Consider the following 25,565-nt stretch of genomic DNA (forward strand, 5'->3'; position numbering starts at 1 on the left):
GTATTCACTGGAGGGAATTGCACTTTACAGGCCAGACATTAATTTTTTTTTGAGCCACAGCCAGCGCTGGAAAACGTCTAGACTAGAGGTTAGATTTATAAATTTACTTCTGGTAACTTGGGACCACCTGAAACTTGAGCCTGAAGAGGGATCTAAAACCAACATTCTTATTTTTTTTTCTATTCTTACCTAGCAAGAAGTAAAATGCACTTTTTGTCAAGCAATTTTTTTTTGGAATACCAATTTGTTTATAGTGCAGCAAACTGTTGAAATAGGTAATTGTTATCTTTACACATTTGAATTTGTCACATGTAGCAGTTTTATAAATGGAAGAGAAAATAATTCGGAAATAGCTCAGAACTGCAGTGAGGAAGTTATCTTTCAGTATTTTAAGCAATAAATTATGTAGACGAAAATATTTAAATACTTAATGAAAAATAGAGCTTCTGGCCACTAGGTGCTTTTAAAACAATGTATAATCCACAGCCATGCCTTTGAGCCTTATAGGAGTCTGCTTATGAGCAGACTGTACACTTTGAAAGCATCAGTCAGCAGCTTTTGATTATTCTAATATAATTTCTAGCATTGGTAAAAGTGACAGACTGTGGGCTACAATTATATTCAAATCATATGGTAAATGCTGCACCATGTTTGTTCTGGAGCAAGATGCAACTGAATCAAGACCCACAATGCGTCGTATAGTCCTGGTGTACAGTTTAACCCTTATCCTCATAAAATTGTATGAAAATAAGTCAATTGTTTGTGCACATCATATAAACCCAAATGTAAATGTGGTTTTGTTTTTCATGCTTTTCAGCAAAATAGAAGTGAAAAAAGTGCTGCAAAGTTCAATATATCAATAAGATTTGCTATTGCCAATCATGGTAGTATTCAGAAAATAACAGATGAAGGATGAGAAAGTACAACAGTAGTTTCTGTGACAGAAAAGCATAATTGAAATAAAATGGTAATAAAAGATAGATTTGCTAGTGTATTTCTAGAAACAAAGTTATTTATTACATATATTGGTTATATTTTCATGATGTTCCTAGTTGAGGAAAATACACAGTAGGTTTGTTGTTTAGCAGAAGCCTGTTGCTAGGAAAGAAAAAGTGAGCAATGCTTTACCTAATTTAAACATGAAGTAATTATAAAAGATGATTTTAAATAATCTAAAATAAACCACCTTTAAGAAAAGCCAACTGACATCAAAAATAGAAGGTTAATGAATCAATAAGAACAACTGGGAAACAATACTAGTTGCTATATGTAAAAACTTACCTAGGGTTCCACAAGGCTTGTTTTTATAGGTGCAGATGTCATATCTATGAGAGGAGAAATTGCGAAGAATTCAGTAGCATATAAAATATTGTTTTGCTTCATATAGCTAGTCCATTAACAAAGCATAGTTAACACTTGTAGACGATGATTGGTGAAATTATATGTTGCCAGCTAGTATTGGCGCTTTCAGCACTATAGTAAAAATGATTTGAACAGCACGCTTACAGGATTTGGCTTCAAGCCAATGGGACATCTGCCAGTTTAAAAAGTTAAACTTGATCCTTGTAGTCATAAGCTTCAATGAAAAGAAAATGGCTTGAGGTGAAGAGACGCAATATGTCTGGAGACACAGTCACAGTAATGGTTGGATCTGGGGCCTTTTCTTCAAAAAAGGAAAGAAAATTCTAACTGTGAATAGCTGATGGACTTCCAAGATGGTGAGATTAATGCACATTTTCTAAAACAAAATATTAATGGTGAAGTAAATGTCCATCACATTTAATTTAATAATAGAATACTTCCCTAACAGGTCTTCTTCATACTTTGACTGGAAAACATCTTTTCTGAGCCAACTGGCTAAGTCCAGGTTAACAGTACTGGAAACTGCAGAAGTGAAACCCCTTTAAAACATTTTGAGTGGCAGTAAGATAATGACATTAGGATGTTGCTTTCATTACTCTCTTTCATGTAACACATAAAAATTGTACCTTTCCCAAGCACTGTCAGACCTTTTCTGAAAAGCACCAAAAAAACAAGTATAATCGACATATTTTAAACCCTTGTTTATAAATGCAGATAACCCTCAAGCTGAAAAGGCAGGTATTGCAAAAGTTTGGTTCACAAGTACATAAATGAACGCTTTTTATTTGAAGATTGACACAGACACTATTCAATAGGTATCTATCTTCATGCTTTAATCACAGTGTGGGAAAACGACCAACTTGCCACCCTACAAAAGAAAGATGGATCTTACAGACAGTTTAGGACAACATAGGTTCTATGGCACCTTGGAGCTAAATGTGTGCACAAGGGGATGGGACAAGGAGGGAAAAGTGTTAATACTATAAGGCAGACTGAAGATTATATTATTTGATAGCCTCTTTGGCATCTGCAAGCAACAGTTCTAAATAGTGTGTTCTTTCCCAATTGCCATTAAAAGAATACAGAAAAATGGAAATTATTTCAAAAATGGTAAGTGCTTTCAGTGACCTAAGATCAAGCTGTAAACCTTATAAAGGACTTTGAGGAGTTAAACATTAGGTTAAAAAAACAGGGCTTCAAGGAAAGTAATCGCAAAATTGTTCCCACAGTTCCACATCTAACCAATTTAGAAATGGTATACTAGATAGATATATCACTATAAAAAATTTTAAAAAAAAAGCACTTCAGATCTTGAGGATATTAAATCAAAATTTGGGAAGGGGGAAGCTCACTACATATCAACTAAACACTTGTCCAAGTTATTGTATACAGGGAGGAAAACGAACAAGCAAACAGATTTAAACCAGGAAGATCAAAGGAACTAAAATTCAAGAATGGAATCTAAATGATGATGCATAGAACAAATAACACAGAAGTGGTGAAGTAGGAAATTTATTAAAATTTGAGCGGAGGAGGAACTTAACAAGAAAAGAGACCAGAAAGGAGGGAAACTGAAAAAGGTAACCATTTGGAAATGTTCAACATGGAAAGGTGAAAAACCAGCAAGGGTGAAGGAGGAGCTGATAAAACACATTAATCTGAATTATAACTTGCTGAAGCTTACATTTTTTTTGGCTCATCACAAGCTGTGTCAAGTTTGGAGGCTTTTTTGCCATGAGGCCTTGCACATCTTCTCGTCATATCTTACCAAACTCACCTCATTAAGAATCAAGCCTACCCCTAAAACATCTGTCATGTCTGATTCCAGCCCTACCTTACCATGTACCGTTCCCAGAACAACTCGCTACTCAGTGGATATTCGCCTAAAGGTCAGTGACTCTTGCATCTGCATCACCTTTGAGATGCCATTGTGCACATGGACAAGAGTTGGCAGATTGGCCATTGGCCTTCACCGGTGTCATGGCACAGCAGCCACACTGCCCATGGCTGACACTCCGTCACACATACAACCCCATTCTCTCACTCTAGTTACACCACCATGCCACTACTTTACCTGTCTATAGCTACATCCCATCCAAACACTTTCTCTGCTTCACCACTACTCTGCCCCAATTGCCCACTTTAGACCCACAGCTTCTCATTGTCCAGAAGGGGAACATCACAGATAGAAATCAGACAATTCCAAACATTAGCTTTTATAAACAGACAGCAAATATATACATATGTAACACAGAAACAGAGGTAAGCCATTTGCCTCTTCAAGATTGCTCAAACATTCAATATGATCCTGGCTTATCATCCAATTCAGTAGCCTGTCCCACTTTCTTCCCATACCCTTTGATCTCTTTAGCCATAAGAACTATACACTCAAAAACATTCAACGTTTTGGCCTCAAATGAATGCGAAGACAGAAAATTCCATAGGCTGACCACTCTCTGGGTGAAGAACTTTCTCCTCATCTCAGTCCTAAATAGCCTATGCAGTGTGCTTGGTCAGTGATTCCTGGTTCTGAATCCTCGATCACCAGGAACATCCTCCCTGCTTTTACTCTGTCTGGTGCTGATTCATTTGTAGGTCACCTATTGGCCCTGGAAGAGCCAGTTGCATTGAAGATGAAAGTGCTGGTCTCTTATCCAGTATGGCATCTTCACCAAGGTGGTGAACACACTGAAGCTGAATGAATGATGGAGACATAGCCCGCATCAGTGGGTTGCAGCATATCTCGCTGTCTAGAGGAGTATGCTCAGCCATCACCTGCATGGTTAACCACTGATAACTCTTTAAAGAACTGCTCCTTCAACCTGTATCATACACTTTAAGCATCCTGGGACATTCAGAGCCTGTGTCAGCATTGTGCCTCACCTGGGATTGCTGTCAGGCCTGGTCCTCCTGTGTTCGCTTTAACCTTCTTAGAAAGGCAAAGGCAGTGACCAATAAGCCCATCCATGGCTGAGTGCTGGACTCTCAACTGAAATGACCAATGTTGGGAACACAAGGAGTGGAAGAGGTTCTTAAATCTTTAAAGAGTAATTGTTGGCAGACAGTGCAAGAGCCCCCTTTGGCCATTCCCGTCTCAAACAGATATACCTTGTTGGATACTGTTGGGGAGGGATTGCAATGTAGTATATATGGATTTCTCAACATTTTTGAGAAATTCAACTTATCTAGCCAAAATCAAACCATCAATGTGAATTTGAAATTCTGAGACAGGAACCAAACGAGCTTGTTGAGAATTTCTCAACACGGGTGAGAACAGTATCCAGCAAGCATAAATTCAAGAAAAGGATGAAGTATATTAGACAAGCTCATGTGGGGCTCTGCATGCCTTGATGTACAAAGAACTGTTATAGGAAGGATGTTGTGAAAGTAGAAAGGGTTCAGAAAAGATTTATGAGAATATTGCCGGGATTGGAGAGTTTAACCTATAGGGAGAGGCTGAATAGGTTGGGGCTATTTTCCCTGGAGGGTCGGAGGCCTGGGTGGACTTTGTAGAGGTTTAGAAAATCATGAGGGGCACGGATAGGGTAAATAGGTAAGATCTTTTCTCAGGGGTGGGAACATACAAAACTTGAGGAATAGGTTTAAGGTGAGAGGGGAAAGATATAAAAGGGACCTATGGGGCAACGTTTTCATGCAGAAGGTGGTGCAAAAATGGAATGAGCTGCCAGAGGCAGTGGTGGGGGCTGGTATGATTACAGCATTTAAAAGGGATCTGGACGGGCATATGTATAGGAAGGGTTTAGAGGGTGATGGGTCAAATGCTGGCAAATGGGACTAGATTTATATAGGATATCTGGTCAGCATGGATGGTTTGCACCGAAGGGTCTGTTTCCACGCTGTATATCTCTATGATTCTATGACTCTATGAACTCTGATTGAGATATTACAATATCACAAGCTGTTGATGCCACCAATGCACATGAGGCATGAATAGACAAATGAAGATGCTGACAATTCAAAAATCTAGTCTTTGCCTTTGATTAAGTTGAGAGAGTTGGCAAGATTAAAGCAGTAAAATAGCAACAAAACAACACATACCAGATGGAGTGAAACTGGTGCAAGAGCTGTGGCCTTGAGTTCACAGCCAGAAAGAAATGTCCCATATACAGATCAAGAGCTTGTAGAAAGCCCAATCATTGAAAAAGATGTGCAGAACAAAGAAATAAGATGGTCTGGAATTAATCATAAACACAGCAACAAGGCAAATGAGAAGGAAAGTAAATGAAAACACTCATACCCCCCGGGACATGACAACAATTTAGAGGAACAATAGACAGAGAAGTCATACAACTGCATGAAACATCTTGATGAGAAAGGAAATGCTTAATATCATTCATATCAGAAAAAAAGGTGAGAAATAAGCCTACAGCAATAAATCAGAAACTGAAGGTTGATACTGGAGTATAGAGTAACATTAGTCTATTCAGACAATACCAGAGATCTTTTCAGAAAATTTGAAAGAAAATAGTTGACCAAAGAACGATTCTCAAAAATCAAGTACTATCATCCCAATGGAAATGGAATTGGGATTTGATCAAAATCAATGCAATTCAAAAAAGAAAACACATTGCCTAACTGACTCCACTAGAATAGAAAATGTTGCCATCCTGAGTTTGAATATCTGCAAACAGTTGCACTTTCTCTCAATAAATCTCAGTCGCCTGCAGATTTCAGAGCCACAGCACTTATGTGCCTAGTCCAGTTGAGTTTCTGGTAAATGGCAAGCCTCAAAATGTTGACAGTGGGGGATTCAATGATGGTTACACCATTGAATGTCAAGGGTTGATAGTTAGATCCTCTCTTGTTGGATACTGTCAATGCCTGGTACGTATGGAGTGTGTAAGTTACTTGCCACTTGTCAGCACAAATCAGCACTGTCCAGGTCTTGCTGCATTTGGAAATAGGCCTCTTCAGTATCTGAGGAGTCGTGAATGGTGCTGAACATTACGCGATCATCAGGAAACTTTTCCACTTCTGCTTCAGTATCTGAGAACTTGCGAATAGTGCTGAACATTGTGCAATCATTGGCAAACATCCCCAGTTCTGATCTTATGATGGAGGAAAGGTCTTTGATGAAGCAGCTGAAGATGGTTGGGCCTAGAACACCACCCTGAGGATCTTCTGCAGAGCTGACTGGTCTCCAACAACCATAATCATCCTTCTTTCTGCCAGGTATGACTGCAAAAAGCAGAGCATGTTTGGGATAGATCTTGATGCTTAGCTTTGACATGGTCAATCCACCAGACAGAACCACTCATGGCTTTTGTAATACCCACATCTTGCCTGTCCCTCTGCCTGGTGATGATACAATCGATTATGCCTGGAACATGGGTGAATACTTGGTGATTTGTTGAGATTTCGGGAGTTGGAAAGTTGTGTTAGTAGTTAAGAACTCATACTTAACACATATTTTTAGCAAGACAAGATCACTGCTGTTACAACCACCAACTTTAATTTTCCAATGACTCATTCCTGTGGCTGGTAATCAGCACCAACACTGGCATCGCAACCACAAAGAATGACTACAAACAAACAAAACAGAAACAGAAATTGCTGCAGAACTTCAGCAGATCTAGCAGCACCTGTAGAGAGTAAACAGAATTAATGTTTCAAGTCCAGTGACGTTTCTTCAGAATTTAGCTTATCTGACATTGGCACAGCAGCAATCAAGGAACTTCGTCATTGAATTTATCCTCGACTTCATCAAGGATAGCCATGGTAGGGGCATACACAGTGATGCGAGTCACTGGCCTAATGCAATGCAGGGGGAGTTTAAACATAATCAGATGATTATTAACATCCTTTGGAAACCAAGTCAATTTACTAATGAGATAGCACATGACAATAAGTTCCACACCACATTTGTGCTTTCCTATTCCATGTCCACTCCAAAAGAATATGTAACCTTCACCGATTTCCTTGAACTTTTGAGCTTCAAGTGGGCCTATCTTACTGAGAGGGGCAATCAGGAATTTATAGCTAGCCAACTCTCTAACCACAAGAGCAGATGTCTTCAGGCCTGTTTCTTGTGGTATGTCCATGCCAGTACACCAGTCCCCTACACTGATGGTGAGTGGTGTCACCTATATTTTCTTTTTTGAAATTGGCTCACTGATGCATTGATGGAATCTCTAACAGCTGCAGCCAACTGGGCAGGGAGGTGAAGGAGACAATATTTAGGGTTCCTTTTCCCACTCATAGCAGGAGATGATCAGTGTCCAGTTACTCAGAAGACTGCTGAATTCCAATTCTGCTCTATCTTATTGAAGACCTGAGTGCAGTTTCACTGCAGTTATAGGTCCTAATGAAACCACAGCTGCTGCTACGTCACTCACACATCACTCCAAAACTTGTAACGGATGATGGATGACTGATGATAAAGAAAATAAACATGGAATCTGTGTTAATTAGATAATAATGGGGAACAGCCGTCCATCATCACCCTCACTCTCTTGTTCTGCCCTATTTGCTCCAGTGGGCAGCTGTATTTTGCAAGACTCAATATAATATGGAAGCAACAGGAAGACTTAAAAATTATTTAGCCTTGTGGCAAACCAAAATAAGTTAATGCCTCGAAGGTAAAAAGGTTAAGTAAAAATTATCTTTTAGAATTGACTTTAATTGGTTGTGTACTTTTTTGTGAGGAAATAAGACATTATAAAAGTTATCCTGAGATTACTATTGGTTACAGAAGGAATTGATTCTAGAATGCTAATTATCTATTATATTCCAATTTCTCTCCTGTCTTTCAAATATGTTAAAGTATGTAAAATGAACAGTATGTAAAGTATGTAAAATGAGTGACATACACCGGATGATCTGGTGCAGGTTCCAGAATTGACAGTGTTCTAATTCCACCCATTCTGTGCTACTTAATGATGTGCGGGTCCATTACATCATTGCAAGTTTGCTCCAGGGTCATAATGTCCTTACACAACAATTTACATAAATTTTTTAAAAATTTTGGAAATAATGAAGGACTGATTAGTAAACTACATGAGATCTCACACATGAGATCTCACACTCCCTAAAATAAACAAATTGAGTACTGAATAGTTCTGAAGCTCTGGTTAGGCCATGACAAGAGTCTTGTGATTAATTCTGGTCAAGGAACCTTAGGATAGATTTGAGGGTCCCTGAGATGTGGACAGGAGATTTGCTAGAATGGTTGCAAGGAGCCAGAATTTTAGCTTCAAAGTTAAGTTAGAGAAGCTGGAATTATTCTGCTTGGAGTAAGGTATATTTGATAGAGATTTTAAGGATGATGACAGCTTCAGATAGGATAGACAAGAAAAACCTGTTCCCTCTAGCTTATTGTGCAAGAGACATGGATGGGAAAAGATGCAGGGAAATGTGAGGAAGAGCTTTTTTACTTAGCAAATGGCATTAACTTGGAATTCATTGCCCACGAGGATGATGGAAGCAGAAACATTAAATGATTTTGAAAGGAAATTGGATGGGTGTTTAAGAAAATGAACTTGCAGCTCAGTGGTACAGAGTGGGTGAATGGGACTGACTGATTGACTCTACAGAGAGCTGGCATGGAACCGATAAGCTAAATGTCCTCCTTCTGTGGTAGACCATTCTATAACTTATCCAGCTATCAGGCATGAGGCGAAAGCTGTAGATAATGTCATCGTGGCATCTGAGCCTCCTCTCCTTACACAAATCCTCCCTTTCTACTTTCACATACCCAAAAGCTATGATCAGCCATTTTCAGTCTCATGAAGAAAGGCAAAACGTGTTTCATAGCTTTGATGAAGCTACACCATTGCTTGATGTGATACTCACTTCCAGCAGTGAAGATCCTCAAAGGACATATCTTAGAGGATAGAAAATAGTCAGGATATGCTTATGAAAAACTACTGAGCATAAATGGCCTGCAGTCAAGTTTGGGGAAATAATCGAGTTGTGTGGCAGCTCCCTGGAAGATGAGGTCAAAGGTGCACTTTGCTTTTGGGAATTCGGATGAGGATATTGATTGGTCAGCTGCACATATGGATATTGTATCTCCTCCTCTTTCCTCCTTGCCTCCCTGTCTTTGACAGTCCTCTCAACCCTTAACCCTTCTTCACCTTCCCTTTCACTCTGCTTCCTGTATCCCCTATCCTGCCTCTGAGCCTGAATGACCTTTGCCCCTAGCTGAAAGCCTGTTCTGCCATGTCCCTATCAGCTTCCACACAAACATGTTTCACTATGATATATTCTTCTGTTTGTGCAAGTACTGGAGTTATATTAAAGTAAGTTGAAGAACTTGCATATACCAATGTAGGCTAACTCTTAATTACTTCCATCTGCTATGCTTTTTTGTTACAACCGAACTTAGCAATGATTGAATCTTACAGACTGATTTCCAAGATATGTGGTGCAAAAAAATCAGCTCCGTACAGTCTGAACTTTCCAAAATAGGAAATGTGACCTGATAGTGATTGCTCCCAGCAGACTGCCACTACACCTACCCCCTCAGCATTGTAGCTGCTGCATTGCCCATGGTGTCTGGAATCTCCTTCTACCAGCCTCACCCTGGAGCTTCAACTTTTAATCTGACCTTGACCTTTGAAGAGACTCCCCCACCGCCTCCTCCTGAAGTGTTAAAGGCTACATTCCAGGCTTCAGTTCTTAAAATTATTTCAATTCCTAATTTTAAAAGTGCGAAATATCCTTTGAATTTGGTTCACACCAATGGTTGGGAACTGGATCTTGCCAATTTGAAGGCAGGAGATAATCAGCTTGTACCAAAAGGAGAATGACAATGGTGAGCAATGGGAACTCGACTGAAATGTTGAGGAAGCTCATAGTACTCAAAATTAACACTATTTATTAAATTAAATAATGTAACATTTCCCAGTCACCGTGGGATAAATTCTTCAAAGAAAATCATTGAATGCTGCCCATTTACTGTGACTCAACAGAAAGTCCTGACAAATTTTAAATGCAAATTTCCACAAGTAACTTCTTTGCCTCCTCCAATATAACCAAGCAACTGTCAGCACTGCCATACCTGCTCTGCACACTTCATCTCCCTTTTGCTGCTCTTGTATTGGTGATTCGTCCATTCTCATGGCTTTCTGCCAGTCCTCTACATTACCACTGCTGCTATCAGCTACCTCAAGACAATGGCATTTCCCTCCGATTGTTTCCACATCCTGGGACCTCTATTCAATTTTTTTCCTACGCCAGGATTCAGTTGTAGCTGTAATTTTTCACAATACTCCCAGATCCCAATACAGATTCTGGGGTAGTGTTCCCCAACACAAATGTCCATTTTGTCTTCCAATACCATGCTCCCAAACACCACAACTTCCTCTTAATTTTCCCACATGCTGACACCCATCCTCTGGAAGATCCTTTATCTCTCCCAATCCTCTGCAACATTCACACAACATAACCACCTGACCACAAAGCCACCAAACCTTGAATTTTTGCCAACATATGTACTTCTTTTCTCTCAGCAACGTAGAATAATTTCTCTGTTGCAGTTCTCTATACCCTAGGCTTTCATAAAAGGCAAAACAAAATTACAAATGCCTAACCTAACTTTTAGGAGTAATAAAAGCAATTGATTTACTTTCCATGCAATCATTGATGTTGATTAACAAGGGAGTCAGACTTATTCAGGGTAGGTAGGAAAGTGGAGATGAGGCTATAATCAGATCAGCCATGATCTCATTGAATGGTGAACCAGGCTTGAGGGGCTGGATGGACGACTCCTGCTAGTAATTCATACGTTTATTTGAGCTAAAAATATTATTAATGCTCTATAAACATATTATTGTAAACCCTCACTCTGATATATTATGTTCAGATAATTAGAGGGCTGGTAATATGTTATTGAATTTTTGTATCCTCTCAACAAACATAAGTAACCATGGACATCAAAAACTGATTGTTGGAGGTTTCCCTGTAAAATGAAATTTTAGAATTCATTTTCTGCCATCTTGGCTTTGTAACCTGCAATTTCTTTTTGAATTAAATAGGGCTATTCAGAAGAATCTTAAAGAGTCTCAATGATATTCACCCTGTCCATAAGACCATAAAATATAGGAGCAGAATTAAGCCATTTGGCCCATTGAGTCTGCTCTGCCATTCAATCATGACCAATACTGATCAAATAGAAGCCAGCAGTGAAAAAGATCACCAAATTTACCTAAATTTACCTAATATCTTGTTATGAATTTTCCTTACCTAGCTATCAGCACACAGGAATCAAGTCAAAGACTTAGAGAGGGGTGGGAGAGATAAAGATGAAATGTCCAGTAAATTTTGTAAAGTAAAATGATCTAGGTAACTCATTTGAGAATGTATATAGCTGGTAATCTATGTTTATGACAAGGGGAAAAACATTTGGAGAAGGACGGTGCGTAAGGGTTTTTAGACTCTGGCGCATCCTCACGATGATGACACAAGCTGCACATCACTAACTATAAATGGAGAGTGTGGGTGAAGTTGGGTCACACTTAACCAGACCAGAGTGAAACCTGGGCATGAACACACAAAGAAGACAGAATAGTCTTTACCAAACTTACTATAAGTTACAGCCTGGTTATACCCATGATTGCAATGTACAGTAGTATTTAGTCTTAATGTATAAGAAATAATGTTATATTGAAGTCTAAGCCTGAAGACAATCCTTAACTTTGCCTTGTCCCCAACTCATAGTGTGGCATCAAACCATGTGAAAAAACCCCAGAGACCTTCTGTCCCTGCACACTCTTTAGAATTGTGACAGTACATCTCCATACCTTCTCCCTATCGTTCGCCTCTCAGTTCACTGCTTTAAATTCCAACTACCATGTTTCTGTCTGTGATTCTAGCATATCCATGTCCTGTGACACTCAGTTAGTATCATCTTTACTGTCTGCCCTCCAAGTTGGGTGGGGTGAGGTGGGATCTGACAAGTGGCATAAGAACATGCTGTAATCTTGAATGGTATGGCAGCATTCGAACCCAATTCCCCAGAACATTACCTGGGTCTCTGGATTAACAGTCCAGTAGACCACTAAGCCATCACTTCCCCCAAGATATACTTCAATTAACATGGATGTCATAAAAGTTAATCAGACATAAAACATAGAATAAACAAAGCTATAATATATATTCCTAATTCAAAGGAGGAGGGTAAAACATTCAATTTCACATTCTTTGCATTCAGAATGTCCCAATCTGCCTCACAGCCAATTAAGTCTTATTGAAGTATAATCACTGTTGAAATGTGACAGTCAATTTGCAGATAGTAAGTTCCCACAAACAGCAGTGAAATATATGAGCCACTAATCTATTTTAGCAGTGTTAGTTGAGCGATAAATGGTTGCCAGCGCACTGGGAAAGTAAGGAACGTGGAAAGGAGAACTTCCTGCTCTTAAACAATACCATAGAAACTTTTACACCTACCTAAACAGACGGCAATCATTTTAGTTTAACTCCGCATTCAAAAGACTGCATTTCTGAAATTTTAACAAGCTCATACTTCTGCAATACATTGTCAGCATTAAAGGATGTTCAAAAGTTTCAGAAATGTACATCAGCACACACCTTTTGATTTAAAGAGAGCAGTGCTTTTAATGAACCAAATATAAAATTGCAAAGCAGATGAATTAATGTATGTCATAGCAACAGGCCTTTAAAGGAAAAACAAAACACTTTGAATAAACTATATAGATCCCAGCCACAATTACTTCCTACTTTGGATAGTGATTTATGTTTATTTTGTGTGCATGATAGGCAAGGCTGACATTTATTGCCAATGCTTAATTGTCCTGGAGAACATGGTGGTGAACTGCCTCCTTGAAACATTGCAGTCCTTGTGGTTTATGTACCTTCTCTGTGCTATTAGGAAGAGAGTTCTGTGATCTTGACCAGACAACACATTTCCCAGTCAGGATAATACATCCCTTGGAGGAAACTTGCAGATGATGGTTCTCCTTCTAAGTAGCCCAGTAGTTATATGGCTAGTCCAGCTCAATTTCTGGTGAATGGTAATTTTCCATATTGTTGGCTGTGAAATAGTGCTGTGCTGTAGCTGTACTGGAATAGCTTGACTAGAGGTGCGGCTAGTTTTGGAAAACAAATCTTCAATAGTATGGTCAGGATGTCAGAAGGGTCCCGAACCGAAACGTCAACTCTCCTGTTCTTCTGATGGTGCCTGGCCTGCTGTGTTCCTCCAGCACCACACTGTGTCATGAAGACCTATTGCCTGTACAGTATCCAATGCCTTCAGCATTGTCCCAATATCACATGGAATTAAGTGAATTGGCTGAAGACTGGCATTTGTGGTGCCCGGGATATCTGGAAGAAGCCGGGACGAATCAACCTCTTGGAACTTTTGGCTAAAGGCTGTTGATAGAACAAAACAGGACAGCTAAGAACAGGCCCTTCAGCACACTATGCCTGTGCCAACCATGACGCCAGTCTAAATTAATCCCATCTGCCCCAACATGGGCCATATCCCTCTATTCCTTCCCTGTTCATGTGTCAGTTCTTCAACTTTGCTATCGTATCTGCTACTACCACCTCCCCTGGCAGCATGTTCTATGCGCGACCACCCTGTTTCCCTGCACATTCCTCTTAAACCTTTCCTTTCTCACCTTAAATTTATGACCCTCAAGTATTTGATATTTCCCCCTGGGAAAAAAGATTCTGACTATCTACCCTATCCATGGCTTTCATAATTTTATATGCTTTGATCAGGTCGTCTCTCAGTCTCCATCTCTAAAGAAAACAATCCAAGTTTGTCCAACCTCTCCAATCCAATCCAGGCATCATCCTGGTAAACCTCTTTTGCACCGTGTCCAAAGCCTCCACTGTGGGAACCAAAAATGCACACAATACTACAACTATCGCCTAACTAAAGTCTTGGACAGCTGCAACATGACTTGTCAACTTTTATACTCAATGCCCAAGCTGATTAAGGCAAGCATGCCTTGTGCCTTCTTCACCTCCTTATTCACTTGTGCTGTCACTTTCAAGGAGCTATGGACTTGGACCACATGATCCCTCTGCATATCAATGTTTCTAAGGGTCCTGCCATACTAGAATGCATCACTTCACACTTATCTGGATTAAACTTCATGTGTCATTTCTCTGCTCAACTTTCCAACTGATCTATATTCTGCTGTATCCTTTGACAACCTTCCTCACTGTCCACAACTCCATTAATTTTTGTGTTGTCTGCAAACTCACTAATCAAACTACCTAGATTTTCATCTATGTCACTTATAAACATTACAAACAACAGAGGTCTCCATACTGTTTCTTGCAGAACCACCACTAGTCACAGACCTCCAGTCAGAAACCACCCGTCCACAATTACCCTCTGTCTCTATGAACAATCCAATTTTGTATCCAATTTGCCAACTTACCATGGATCCATGCAACTTAATCTTCTGGAACAGCCTACTATGAGGAACGTTGTCAAATGCTTTAGTAAAGTTCATGTAGACAATGTCCACTGCTCTACTCTCAATCATCTTTGTTACTTCCTCAAAAAACTGAAATCAAGTTTGTGAGACAAGGCCTCTCCTATATAAAGCCATGCTGACTAGCCCTAATAAGTCTATTCTTCTCCAAATGTGAGTAAATCCTGTCTTCAAGTTTCTTCTTCAATAATTTGCATACCACTGATATATGGCTCACCAGCTCAAGATTTCCTGGATTATCCCTATTGCCCTTCTTAAACAAAAGGAACAAGATTGGCAATTAACCAGTCTTCTGAAACCTTGCCTGTGGCTAAAGAGGATACAAAGATCTCTGTCAAGGCCCCAGTAATCCCCTCCCTTGTCTCCTTCAGTATCCTGGGATGATCCCATCAGACCCTGGAGAATTATCTACCTTAACATTTTTTAAGACACTCAAAACCTCCTCCTTCTTAATATCAACAAACCCTAAAACATCAACATACCCGTTCCTAATCTTGACATTATCCATGTCCTTCTCCTTAGTGAATACCGATGCAGAGTACTCATTAAAGACCTCACCCACTTCCTCTAGCATAAATTTCCTCCTTTGTCCTTGACCTACCCTATCCCTTTATGACTGATGTGGCTGTTGGATCATTTAGCTTTGTCTATCATATGATACCGATGCTGTTGGCTATTCAAATCATTCTGCATTATAGCTTCACCAGATTTGACACCTAATTTTTAGATATGTTGCTACTGCTTCTGGTAAGTCCTCTTGCCCTCTTCATTGAACTAGAGTTGGTGGTAATGGCAGATTGAGAGATATACAGGCCATGAGAATTACAGATTGGTGTTGAATACAATTCTGTTGCTGATGATAACTCACAGTGTTCATGGATACCCATCTTGAGTTGCTAGTTCTGATCAAAATCTAGTCTATAAGTGTTCTCATTTTGCTACACAACAATGGTGGGAACCCTCAATATGAAGGCAGTATTTCATCTCCACAAGAACTGGTCGCTCGTACCAATACTGTGTTCCTACACTTCTTTTTATTCTATTAGCCATAACTGTGCTTACAAGTCTGTTGTGCAATACGTTATTGTATCCCTTCTGGAAGTTCATATACATAATATCAATAGCATTGCCTTGATTAACCATCTCTCCTACTGTAACAAAAAATTCCAGTAAGTCAGTTAAACATGATTTTCCCTAAGGAAATCCCCGCTGACTCTCCTTAATTAACCAAGATTTGTCCTGAATCATTATTTCTAAAGGATTCCCAACTACTAAAGTTAAACCCACTGATCTCTGCTTCCTTCACTTATCCTCACTCCCTTTTATGAATGGTATAATACTTGCAATTCTCCAGTCCGCTGGTACCACCCTTGAATCTAAAGAAGTCTGAACAATAGTTGCCAGTATCTCTGCCATTTCCACTTCCACTTCCCTCAGTGCCAACGGATCCAGTACCAGAGCCCTTCCACTGCTTCTACATACACAAAGCCTATGCAAAACCTCCTCTTTATCAACTTTAAACTTTTCTAGCAACTGAACTTGCTCCTCTTTCACCATGGCCTGGGCAGCATCTTCCTCCTTAGTAAAGACAGATGCAAAGTATTTGTTTAATACTTTGGTTGTGACCTCTGGCTCATAGGAACATGGGAAAAGAAGTAGTCCAATCAGGCCTGTTGAGCCGACTCACCCACTCCATTAGATCATGGCTAATTATCTATTTCAATGGCATTTTCCCATGCTTTTCATATCCTCTGATATCATTAGTCTCCAGAAACCAATCAACTTCTTGTCTTGAACATACTCGATGATTTAGCTTCCACAGTTCTCAGGAATAGAGAATTCCATATATTCATCACACTGAGTGAAAAAAAATCCTCCTCATCTCAGTCTTAAATGGACTAGTCCTAATCCTGAGATTATGTCCCCTAGTTTCAGTCTGACCACTATCAAACTGCAGCAAGGGATCCTTACTCCTACACTTAAATCTTCTGACGATGGACACCAACATACCATTTGCCTTTGTAATAGGTTGCTGCATATGCATAATGACTTTTATAGATTCATGGTCAAGGACATCCAGGTCCCAAAAGACACTTGCACTTCCAATCTTTCACCACTTAAAGGATTTTTTTTTTTTTTTGCTTTTTCTATACCAAAGCAAATGGCTTCATGTTTATTCACATTATACATGTATATAAAATCATGAGGGGCATAGATAAGGTGAATAGCCAAGGTCTTTTTCTCAGGATAAGGGAGTCCAAAACTAGAGGTCTTAGGTGAGAAGGGAAAGACTTAAATGGGACCTGAGGGGCACCTCGTTCACACAGAGGGTGGTGCATATATGCAATGAACTGCCAGAGGAAGTGGGTAGAGACGGGTACAATTACAATATTCAAAAGACAATTTGGATAGGTACATAGATAGAAAAGGTTGAGAGGGATATGGGCCAAATGTGTGCAAATGGGACTAGCTCAGTTTAGGAAACCTGGTTGGCATGGACAAGTTGGACTGAAGGGTCTGTTTCCATGCTGTACGACTCTATGACTTATCTGTCATGTTCTAGATGATTCACTTCACCTGACCAAGTCATCCTGAAATTTCCTTGCCTCCTCCTCACAAAGTACATTCCCATCCAGTTGTTGTCATAAGCAAATTTGGAAGTATTACAATTAGTCCCCACACTGGTTCACTAATGTTCTCTAGGGAAGGAAACTGCCATCCTTACCTGGTCTAGCCTACACATGACTCCAGACCCACAGCAACGTGATGGACTCTGAACCACCCTTTGGGCAACTAGGGATGGGCAATAAATGTTGCCTAGCCAGCGACGCCCTCATCCCGTGAATGAATAAAGAAAAAAAAAATTCAAGCACCACATACTCTTAAGCTGGAAATGCCCATGTCTATAATTGTGCTAAGCTCTCAGTCTCTCAGATGAACCACAGTGATACCAGCTGCTATTCAGGCTCAAAAATTTGTTTTTAAACCATTTACCTTTCTCTTTGGGTGCTTATGCCTTAGAGAAGGGTTGGCTTTTTGGCAATGTTACTGGGCTAGAGGTCCAGGCTATGATGATACAAGTTCAAATCTCTTCATGGCAGTTGTTGAAATTTAAATTTAATTTTTAAAAATATCCTGGAATTAAAAACTGGTCTCAGTAATGCTGACCATCAAACAATCCAGCAGCAATTAATGTAAAAAACCCGTCTCGTTCACTAATGTCTTTTAGGGAAGGGTATCTGGCATCCTCACCTCGTTCATCTTACGTGTTATTCCAGACCTACATCAATGTATTTGACTCTGAACTACCCTCTGAAATAGTCTGGGAAGCTATTCAGATAAAGGGCAAATTACTGGTTTTGCCAACTCACATTGCACGAAAGAATAAAACAAACATATCTGTAGTAAGTTGTGAGGTATGTCTTGAAATGCTAACTGAACGCTAATACTACTACTTACCATCAAAACTTTAGTGTATTCTTGCAATCCACCATAGCCAACTTAGTTCTTAAATCTTCCTAATTTCCTTTATTCAGATTTAAGACTATTGTTTCAGAATGAACTTTACTGCATTCAAACTTTATGCAAGCTTCTATCATATTGTGGTCACTGTTTCCCAAAGGCTCCTTTACAGCAAAATAATTATTTATTTCTCAATACATAACATTAAATCTAAAACAGCCTGATCCTTCATTGGCTCCTCAATATCCTACTGCAAAAATCCACCTTGAGTACATTTGAGAAATTCATCCTCCACAGGATTAGTGCTGATTTGACTACCCAGTCTGTGCGTACACTGATGTCAGCCGCTTTACTGTATTGCATTTCCAAGTTTGTAAACTGTACCATGTTGAACACTACCACTACAGTTTGGCAGACTGTAAATAACTCACTTCATGTGTAAATCTCATTTTTGGTCCCTAATCGGCCCCATTGCTCCTACTATTCCCCAATTGTTCTCTCACTGACACATGATCAACCTGTCCTACCCCATTCCCAAGACTCCCACATCTAACAGTGTCTCCTTTTTCAGTGAATTGTAAACATCCTGCTGTTGAAAATTCTCCTGAACACACTCCAGGAACTTCTGCCACTCTCTCCCTTTACACCCCTACTATCCCAGTCTTCATTGAGATAACTGAAGTCCTTCATTATAACTACCCTACAATTTTTATACCTTTCTGTAATTTTCTTCCAAATTTATTTCTCCACATCATTCCCACTTTTTGGTGATCTACAGACTACATCAAGCAATGTAAGTTCACCTGTTTTGTTTCCCAGCTCCAGTCAAATTGACTCTGTCCTTGACACCTCTGAGACATCCTTTTTCTTCAACACAGCAATGGTCTCCTTCATCGATATCGCCACCTCTCCAATTTTTCAACCTTTCCGATCTTTTCAAAACACTTTCTTTCCAGTAGCATTTAACACCCAGCCCTGCCCTTCCTCGAGCGAAATCTCTGTTATAGCCACAACATCCTATTTTCACTGGGCCTGCAACTCACAATCTAATTTAAGACCATAAGGCCATACACATAGGAACAGGAGTAGTCTGTTTGGACCTTCGGGCATGTTCCATTATTCAATATGGTTATGGCGGATCCGACATTCCTCATGTCTACTTCCCTGCCTTTCCCCTTAATTTCCTTACTGATCAAAGGTCTATCTCAGCTGTGAATATACACAAGGACACTGCTCCCCTACAGCTCTCTGTGGCAAAGAGTTCCAAAGACTCACAACCCTCAGAGAAAAAATTCCTCATCTCAGTCCTAAATTGCACCCTTAATCCTGAGTCTATGCCCTCTGGTCCTAGACACTCCCATGAGGGGAATCATCCTCTCAGCATTTAGCCTGTCATGACTCTTAGAATCCTATATGTCTCAAAAAGATCACCTCTCATTTTTTATTATTCATCAATGGGATGAGGTGCTGCTAGCTAGGTCAGCATTTATTGCCCATCCTAGGGGACTGTTAAGAATCAACCACATTGTTGTGGGTCTGGAGTCACATGTAGGCCAGACCAGGTAAGGATGGCAGTTTCCTTCTCTGAAGGACAGTAGTGAATCAGATGGGTTATTCCCCAAGAACTGGCATTGGATTCATGATCATCATTAGACTCTTAATTCCAGATTTTTATTGAATTCAAATTCCACCATCTGCCACGGCAGAATTCAAACCTTGGTCCCCAGAATATTACCTGGGTCTCTGGTTTGACAGTTCACCGTTAATATCACTAGGCCATCGCCTCCCCACATTCATTGTTCCAATGAATCCAGTCCCAACCTGTTTAGCCTTTGCTCATAAGACAATCCTTCCATACCAGGGATCATCCTAGTGAACCTTCTCTGAACTGCCTTCAATGAAATTTTATCATTCCTTAAAAAAGGGACCAAAACTGCTCACAGTTCTCCAGATGTGGTCTCACTAGCACCCTTGTACAGTTGCAGTGAGACTTTCCTACTCTTATACTACAACACCCTTGAAATAAGGGCCATACTCCACGCATTCACATACTTGCACAGAAACCCTGATTTGTACTTATTACTTTCTCTCTTACTGTGCTCCCACCTGTTAACTTTCCCACCTGTTTCTTGGGGAAAAACCCATCTGGTTCACTACTGTCCTTCAGGGAAGGAAACTGCCATCCTTACCTGGTCTGGCCTATATGTGACTCCAGACCTACAACAATGTGATTGATTCTTAACAGTCCCCTGGGATGGGCAATAAATGCTGGCCTAGCTAGCACTCTATTCTAGTGCTAACTACCTGTACCAGTGTTTTCGGCATCTTGGTATCCCTCCCTCAGATTATCTCCTCGTTTCCACTCCCTGATGAGTTAATTTAAACCCTAAACTGGAATTCCAGAAGGGAAAATACAGAGTGTAATTAGCTCCTATTAAATTCAACAGCAAAGGGATGCTCTACATTGCACCCCAAACCACGCATTCATGATATCCCAATATTAGTTTAGACACCCTCACATTGTGTGCTACACATCAGACCTCAGCAACCCTGATAAGCTCTGGCTGTTGGGTTGATGGTTGGGTGAAAATCCTGCCCTGCCATAGTTATGAGCAAAGATTCAGAAATAATTCACACTCAATATACTTATTTTCCAATGACTAAAGAATACATGAAAATCCATGGCAGAAGAAGGCATGCTGATAAGATTCAGATTGTCTTTATTTTCTGTGACATCTTTCTCTCAGACCATCCTTCTCTTCTAAAGGCACAAGGGAGCTACAAAATTTACCTTGAGGAATAGCACAAGGAAAGTGACCTTGAGATATTGTGTGCAATAGCCAACCAGGAGTCAGTTTGGTTTCTTTTACCAGTAGCTATACTGGAAAATAAAATTAGGTGGGTGTAAATAGGTAGCTGATTCCAATCAAACATTATATGCTACCACCAAAATCAATTTCAACTCCAATTCTATTTGGTAGCATTTTCACTGACAATAATTTGCAACAATTCTCCCTCATGTAAATACTTAAATACTTCATAAACAAAAAGGAAAACATTCAGTTTAAACAAGCATAATAGTTTACATAGCAACTATCATGAAGTCTTACTTGCTTAATATATTTGGTTTTGTTTTGACATTAGAAAAGCACGCGTTTGGATTCAGCTTTATGAAAGAAGCAGTCTGTCTGCCAAATAACTTGGTGTGGTGTAGTAGATTGTTTCCACTTTTCTCCACATCGTGTTAAGAAGTGTTGTACAGATGATATGAGGTAATTTAAATGAATCCAGCTGTTGTATCAGTGTTTTGAATCGGGACATTATAGATAACCAGACCAAATTCGGACAAAAAAAGGCTGGCTGCTATCAACCAGCATTTTCTTTTTTTATTGCTGCAGGTATTAGTTTGATATGGATGAACATTTTTACTATTTGCAGAGACTGCAGGTTTTTCTAACATAAATAGTGCAATAGGTATCAAAGAGTATTTTAGTTGGTTTGATCGCGAGGCTGCCAAATGTAACCCAGATGGACAATTGCTTCCCTGATCCCAGGCTCGAGGATATCATTGAGCAATTGCAGAGCACAGGGAGGAGAGAGGATGAACAGTCAGTAGTCATCGGCACCAACAACATCACAATTAGGCCCTTCAGGCAGAGTTTAGGGAGTTAGGGAAGATAAAGACAAAGGTAATAATTGAGTGTAGAAATAGGATAAAGCAGATGAATGTATTGACTGGAGAATTGGTGCAGGAGGAAAGGCTTTATATCCTTGGGTTATTAGGATCAGTTGTGAGGAGATGGAATCAGTGCGGGGCAAGTTGCACCTGAATAGAGTCGAGGCCAATTTCCTTGTGAGGGAATTTGTTACTTCTATTAGAGAACATTTAAACAAATTTTATGAATCGAAACAGGTCAGACAGGCAGATAGCAGTAGAATAGGAAATAGGAGGGAATTAGGTGGAGTCAGAGTGAGAGCATTTATAATAATGTCAAAATTAGGGTTATTACACATGTATGTGAATGCATCCAAAGTGGTAAATAACACTGGTGAGTTGCAGGAGCAGGTAATCATATGGAAATACGAAGTTGGGGTGATGAGGGAGAGCTTGCTAAAGGAAGGACAGGACTAGGTATTAAATACTGTGCAATACAAATTGTTCGAGACGTAAAAGGAAAAGAACAAAAGGAGAGGAGCTTTCAGGATTGCTTAAGGACAGGGTTACAGTGCTGCCGAGAGAGGATGTATCAGAGGGATCAGACAGGATTTAACTAGAGAGAAGGAACAAAACAGGTACAATTACAATGCTTAATGTGGTGTATAGGGCACCAATTGTTGAAAAGATATAGGGGAACAATTTGAAAGAAAATTACAGCATGACCCAAGAATTATAGTGTGGTTATAATGAAGGACCTTAATCATTCTAATATAATCTGGGATATTCATAGTGTACAGGGAACGCGCAACATTTCATTGACTGTGTTCAGGAGAATTTCCTACAATGGTATGTTTCTCATCCAATAACGAAGGAGGCTTTGGTGGAGCCTGTTCTGAGGAATGAGATGGGTCAAGTGGAAAAAGTATCAGTACAGGAGCATTTATGGGATAGTATTCATAGCATTGTAACTTGGCTATGGAAAAGGACAAGGAGCAACACATTGTATCAATTGGAGGAGGGCCAACTATAGTTGGCTGAGAACTGATCTGACCCAACTAAATTAGAATGAAAGCTTGCCAAACTAAACAATAATGAAATGATGGTATACCTCTAAAGGAGAGACTGTTCAGCTCGAGTCAAGATGCATTCCTCAAGGGGAAATGTAGGGGAGATAAATCCAGAGCTAAGAAGTAGAGGGTAAGACGAAGCAGAAATAGGGCATAAATGATAGATGTCAGGTGGATATTGCAATTGAGACTATTGAAAATTCAGAGGGCGGGTGAAGCACAAATTAAAGAAGCAAGGACAGAATATGACAGAAGACTCTCAGCTAATGTGAAAGGGAATCCAAAACTTTTCTCTAAACACAGAAATCGCAAAAACATAATTAAGGCTGAAAATGGACCAAACAGAATTTTTATACGTGACACAAGGGCATGGATTATGTACTAAATAAAAACTTTAATCTGATTTTATTAAGAAAATGTTGCCCATGACAGTGACAGAGATCTCTCAAACGGGGGTTTGTGCTCTGAGGAAGGGTCACTGGACCCGAAACATTAATTCTGACTTCTCTCCACAGATGCCGACAGGCCTGCTGAGCTTTTCCAGCAATTTCTGTTTTTGTTTCTGATTTTCAGAATCCACAGTTTTTTCTGCTTTGATCAATAAACAGTTGCATTTTCGGCAGGAGGTTGGTGTTAGGAGCCCTGTTTTGCTTTATCTGCATTAATGACCCAGACTGGGCATGCAAGATGTAATTTTTAAAATTTACCGAGAACACAAAACTTGGAAATATTGTGAGCTGTATAATAAGGAAGATTGTATTAAACTTTGAGAGAACATCGACAGGCTATGGAATGAGCACAAGTTGCAAATGAAATTTATTACTGAGAAGACTGCATCAATTATTTCAGGTAGGAAAAACAACATAAAATATCGGATGCAAGGCTTACAAAACATTACAGGCTACAAAGCGAAGTCTACAGAATCACAGGCAACAGTACATCCCAACCTGATGACCTCAATACACTCTATGCTCGCTTTGAACAGAAGGTGAGTGAAATGATGTCACCTGCTCTAACAGCCTCGGGTGCACCTGTATCCTTAGCCACCACCGCAGATGTAAGATCGGCTTTCTTCAGAGCGAACCCACAGAACGCAACTGGCCCGAATGGAGTCCCCGGCCGTGCACTCAAATCCTGTGCGGACCAACTAGTTGGAGTACTCGCAGACATCTTTAACCTTTCCTTACTACAATCTGAAATGCCCACCTGCTTCAAGAAGACCACCATGATCCTGGTACTAAAGAAGACACATGCAGCATGTTTCAATGGCTACTGCCTGGTGGCTCTGGCCTCCATAGTTATGAAGTGCTTCGAGAGGTTAGTCATGGCTCACATCAACTCCAGCCTGCCAAACTGCCTTGATCCTTTGCCATTTGCCTACCGGTACAACAGGTCCACAACAGACACCATCTCCCTGGCCCTACACTCATCTCTGAAACATCTGGATAACAAACACATCCACGTCAGGCTCCTTCTTATTGACTACAGCTCCATCTTAAACACCATAATTCCAAGCAAACTCATCTCTAAGCTCCGAGACCTAGGTTTTGGCTCTCCCCTCTGTAACTGGATCCTCGATGTCCTGACCCATAGACAGCAAACAGTAAGAATAGGTGACAATACCTGCTCCATGATAATTCTCAACACTGGTGTCCTACAAGACTCTGTACTCAGTCCTCTACTATACTCCTTATACACTCATGACTGTGTGGCCAAATTCCACACCAACTCCATTTACAAGTTTGCTGACAATATCACTGCTGTAGCTTGGATCTCAGACAACAAGACAGAATACAGGAAAGAGATTGAGTGCTTAGCGACATGGTGTAAAGACAACAGTCAGCAAAATGAAAGAGCTGTACATTGACTTCAGGAAGTGGAGTGGATGGCACGCCCCTGTCTACATCAATGGTGCTGAAGTGGAGATAGTCGAGAGCATCAAGTTACTGGGAGTGACGATCAACAACAATCTGTCTTGGTCCACCCATGTTGACGAAATGGTCAATAAATTACAACAACATGTCTACTTCCTCAGGAGGCTAAGGAAATTCTGCATCTCCACAAGGACTCTTACCAATTTTTGAAGATATACCATAGAAAGCATTCCATCTGGATGCATCACAGTGTGGTTTGGCAACTGCACTTCCCAAGACCACAAGAAACTACAGAGAGTCGCGAATACAGCCCAGTCCATCACGCAAGCCAGCCTCCAGTGACTCCATCTACACTTCCCGCTGCCTCAGGAAAGCAGCCAAGATAATCAAAGACCCCTCCTGCCCCGGTCATACTCTCTTCCACCCTCTTCCATCGGGCAGAGAGATATAAACGTTTGCATACAAGTATGATTAGATCAAGAATAGCTTCTTCCCTGCAGTCATCAGACTTTTGAACAGACCTCTCGAATGTTAATTCTGATCTCTCTCTCTCTATACCTTTTCTGCAGCTGTAACACTGTATTCTGCTCTCCATTCTGCTACCCTATTGCACATTGCGTGGTACGATCTGCCTGTATAGCAAGCAAAACAACACTTTACACTTATCACGGTACATCTGATAACAATAAATCTATCAAACTGAACA

General features: G+C 40.2%; 1 protein-coding gene across 1 annotated transcript in view; it reads right to left on the reverse strand.

Annotated features, from left to right (window-relative positions):
- adamts6 (ADAM metallopeptidase with thrombospondin type 1 motif, 6) overlaps positions 1 to 25,565 on the reverse strand; it is a 304,519-nt gene that overhangs the window by 181,517 nt on the left and 97,437 nt on the right. Inside the window, exon 7 of the mRNA XM_048598741.1 lies at positions 1,282 to 1,325. Coding sequence (XP_048454698.1) covers positions 1,282 to 1,325 — 44 coding nt within the window. The remainder of the gene's footprint in view (positions 1 to 1,281; positions 1,326 to 25,565) is intronic.

The sequence above is a fragment of the Rhincodon typus genome, chromosome 1 (genome assembly GCF_021869965.1).
Source record: "Rhincodon typus isolate 14 chromosome 1, sRhiTyp1.1, whole genome shotgun sequence".
NCBI classification, from domain to species: Eukaryota; Metazoa; Chordata; class Chondrichthyes; order Orectolobiformes; family Rhincodontidae; genus Rhincodon; species Rhincodon typus.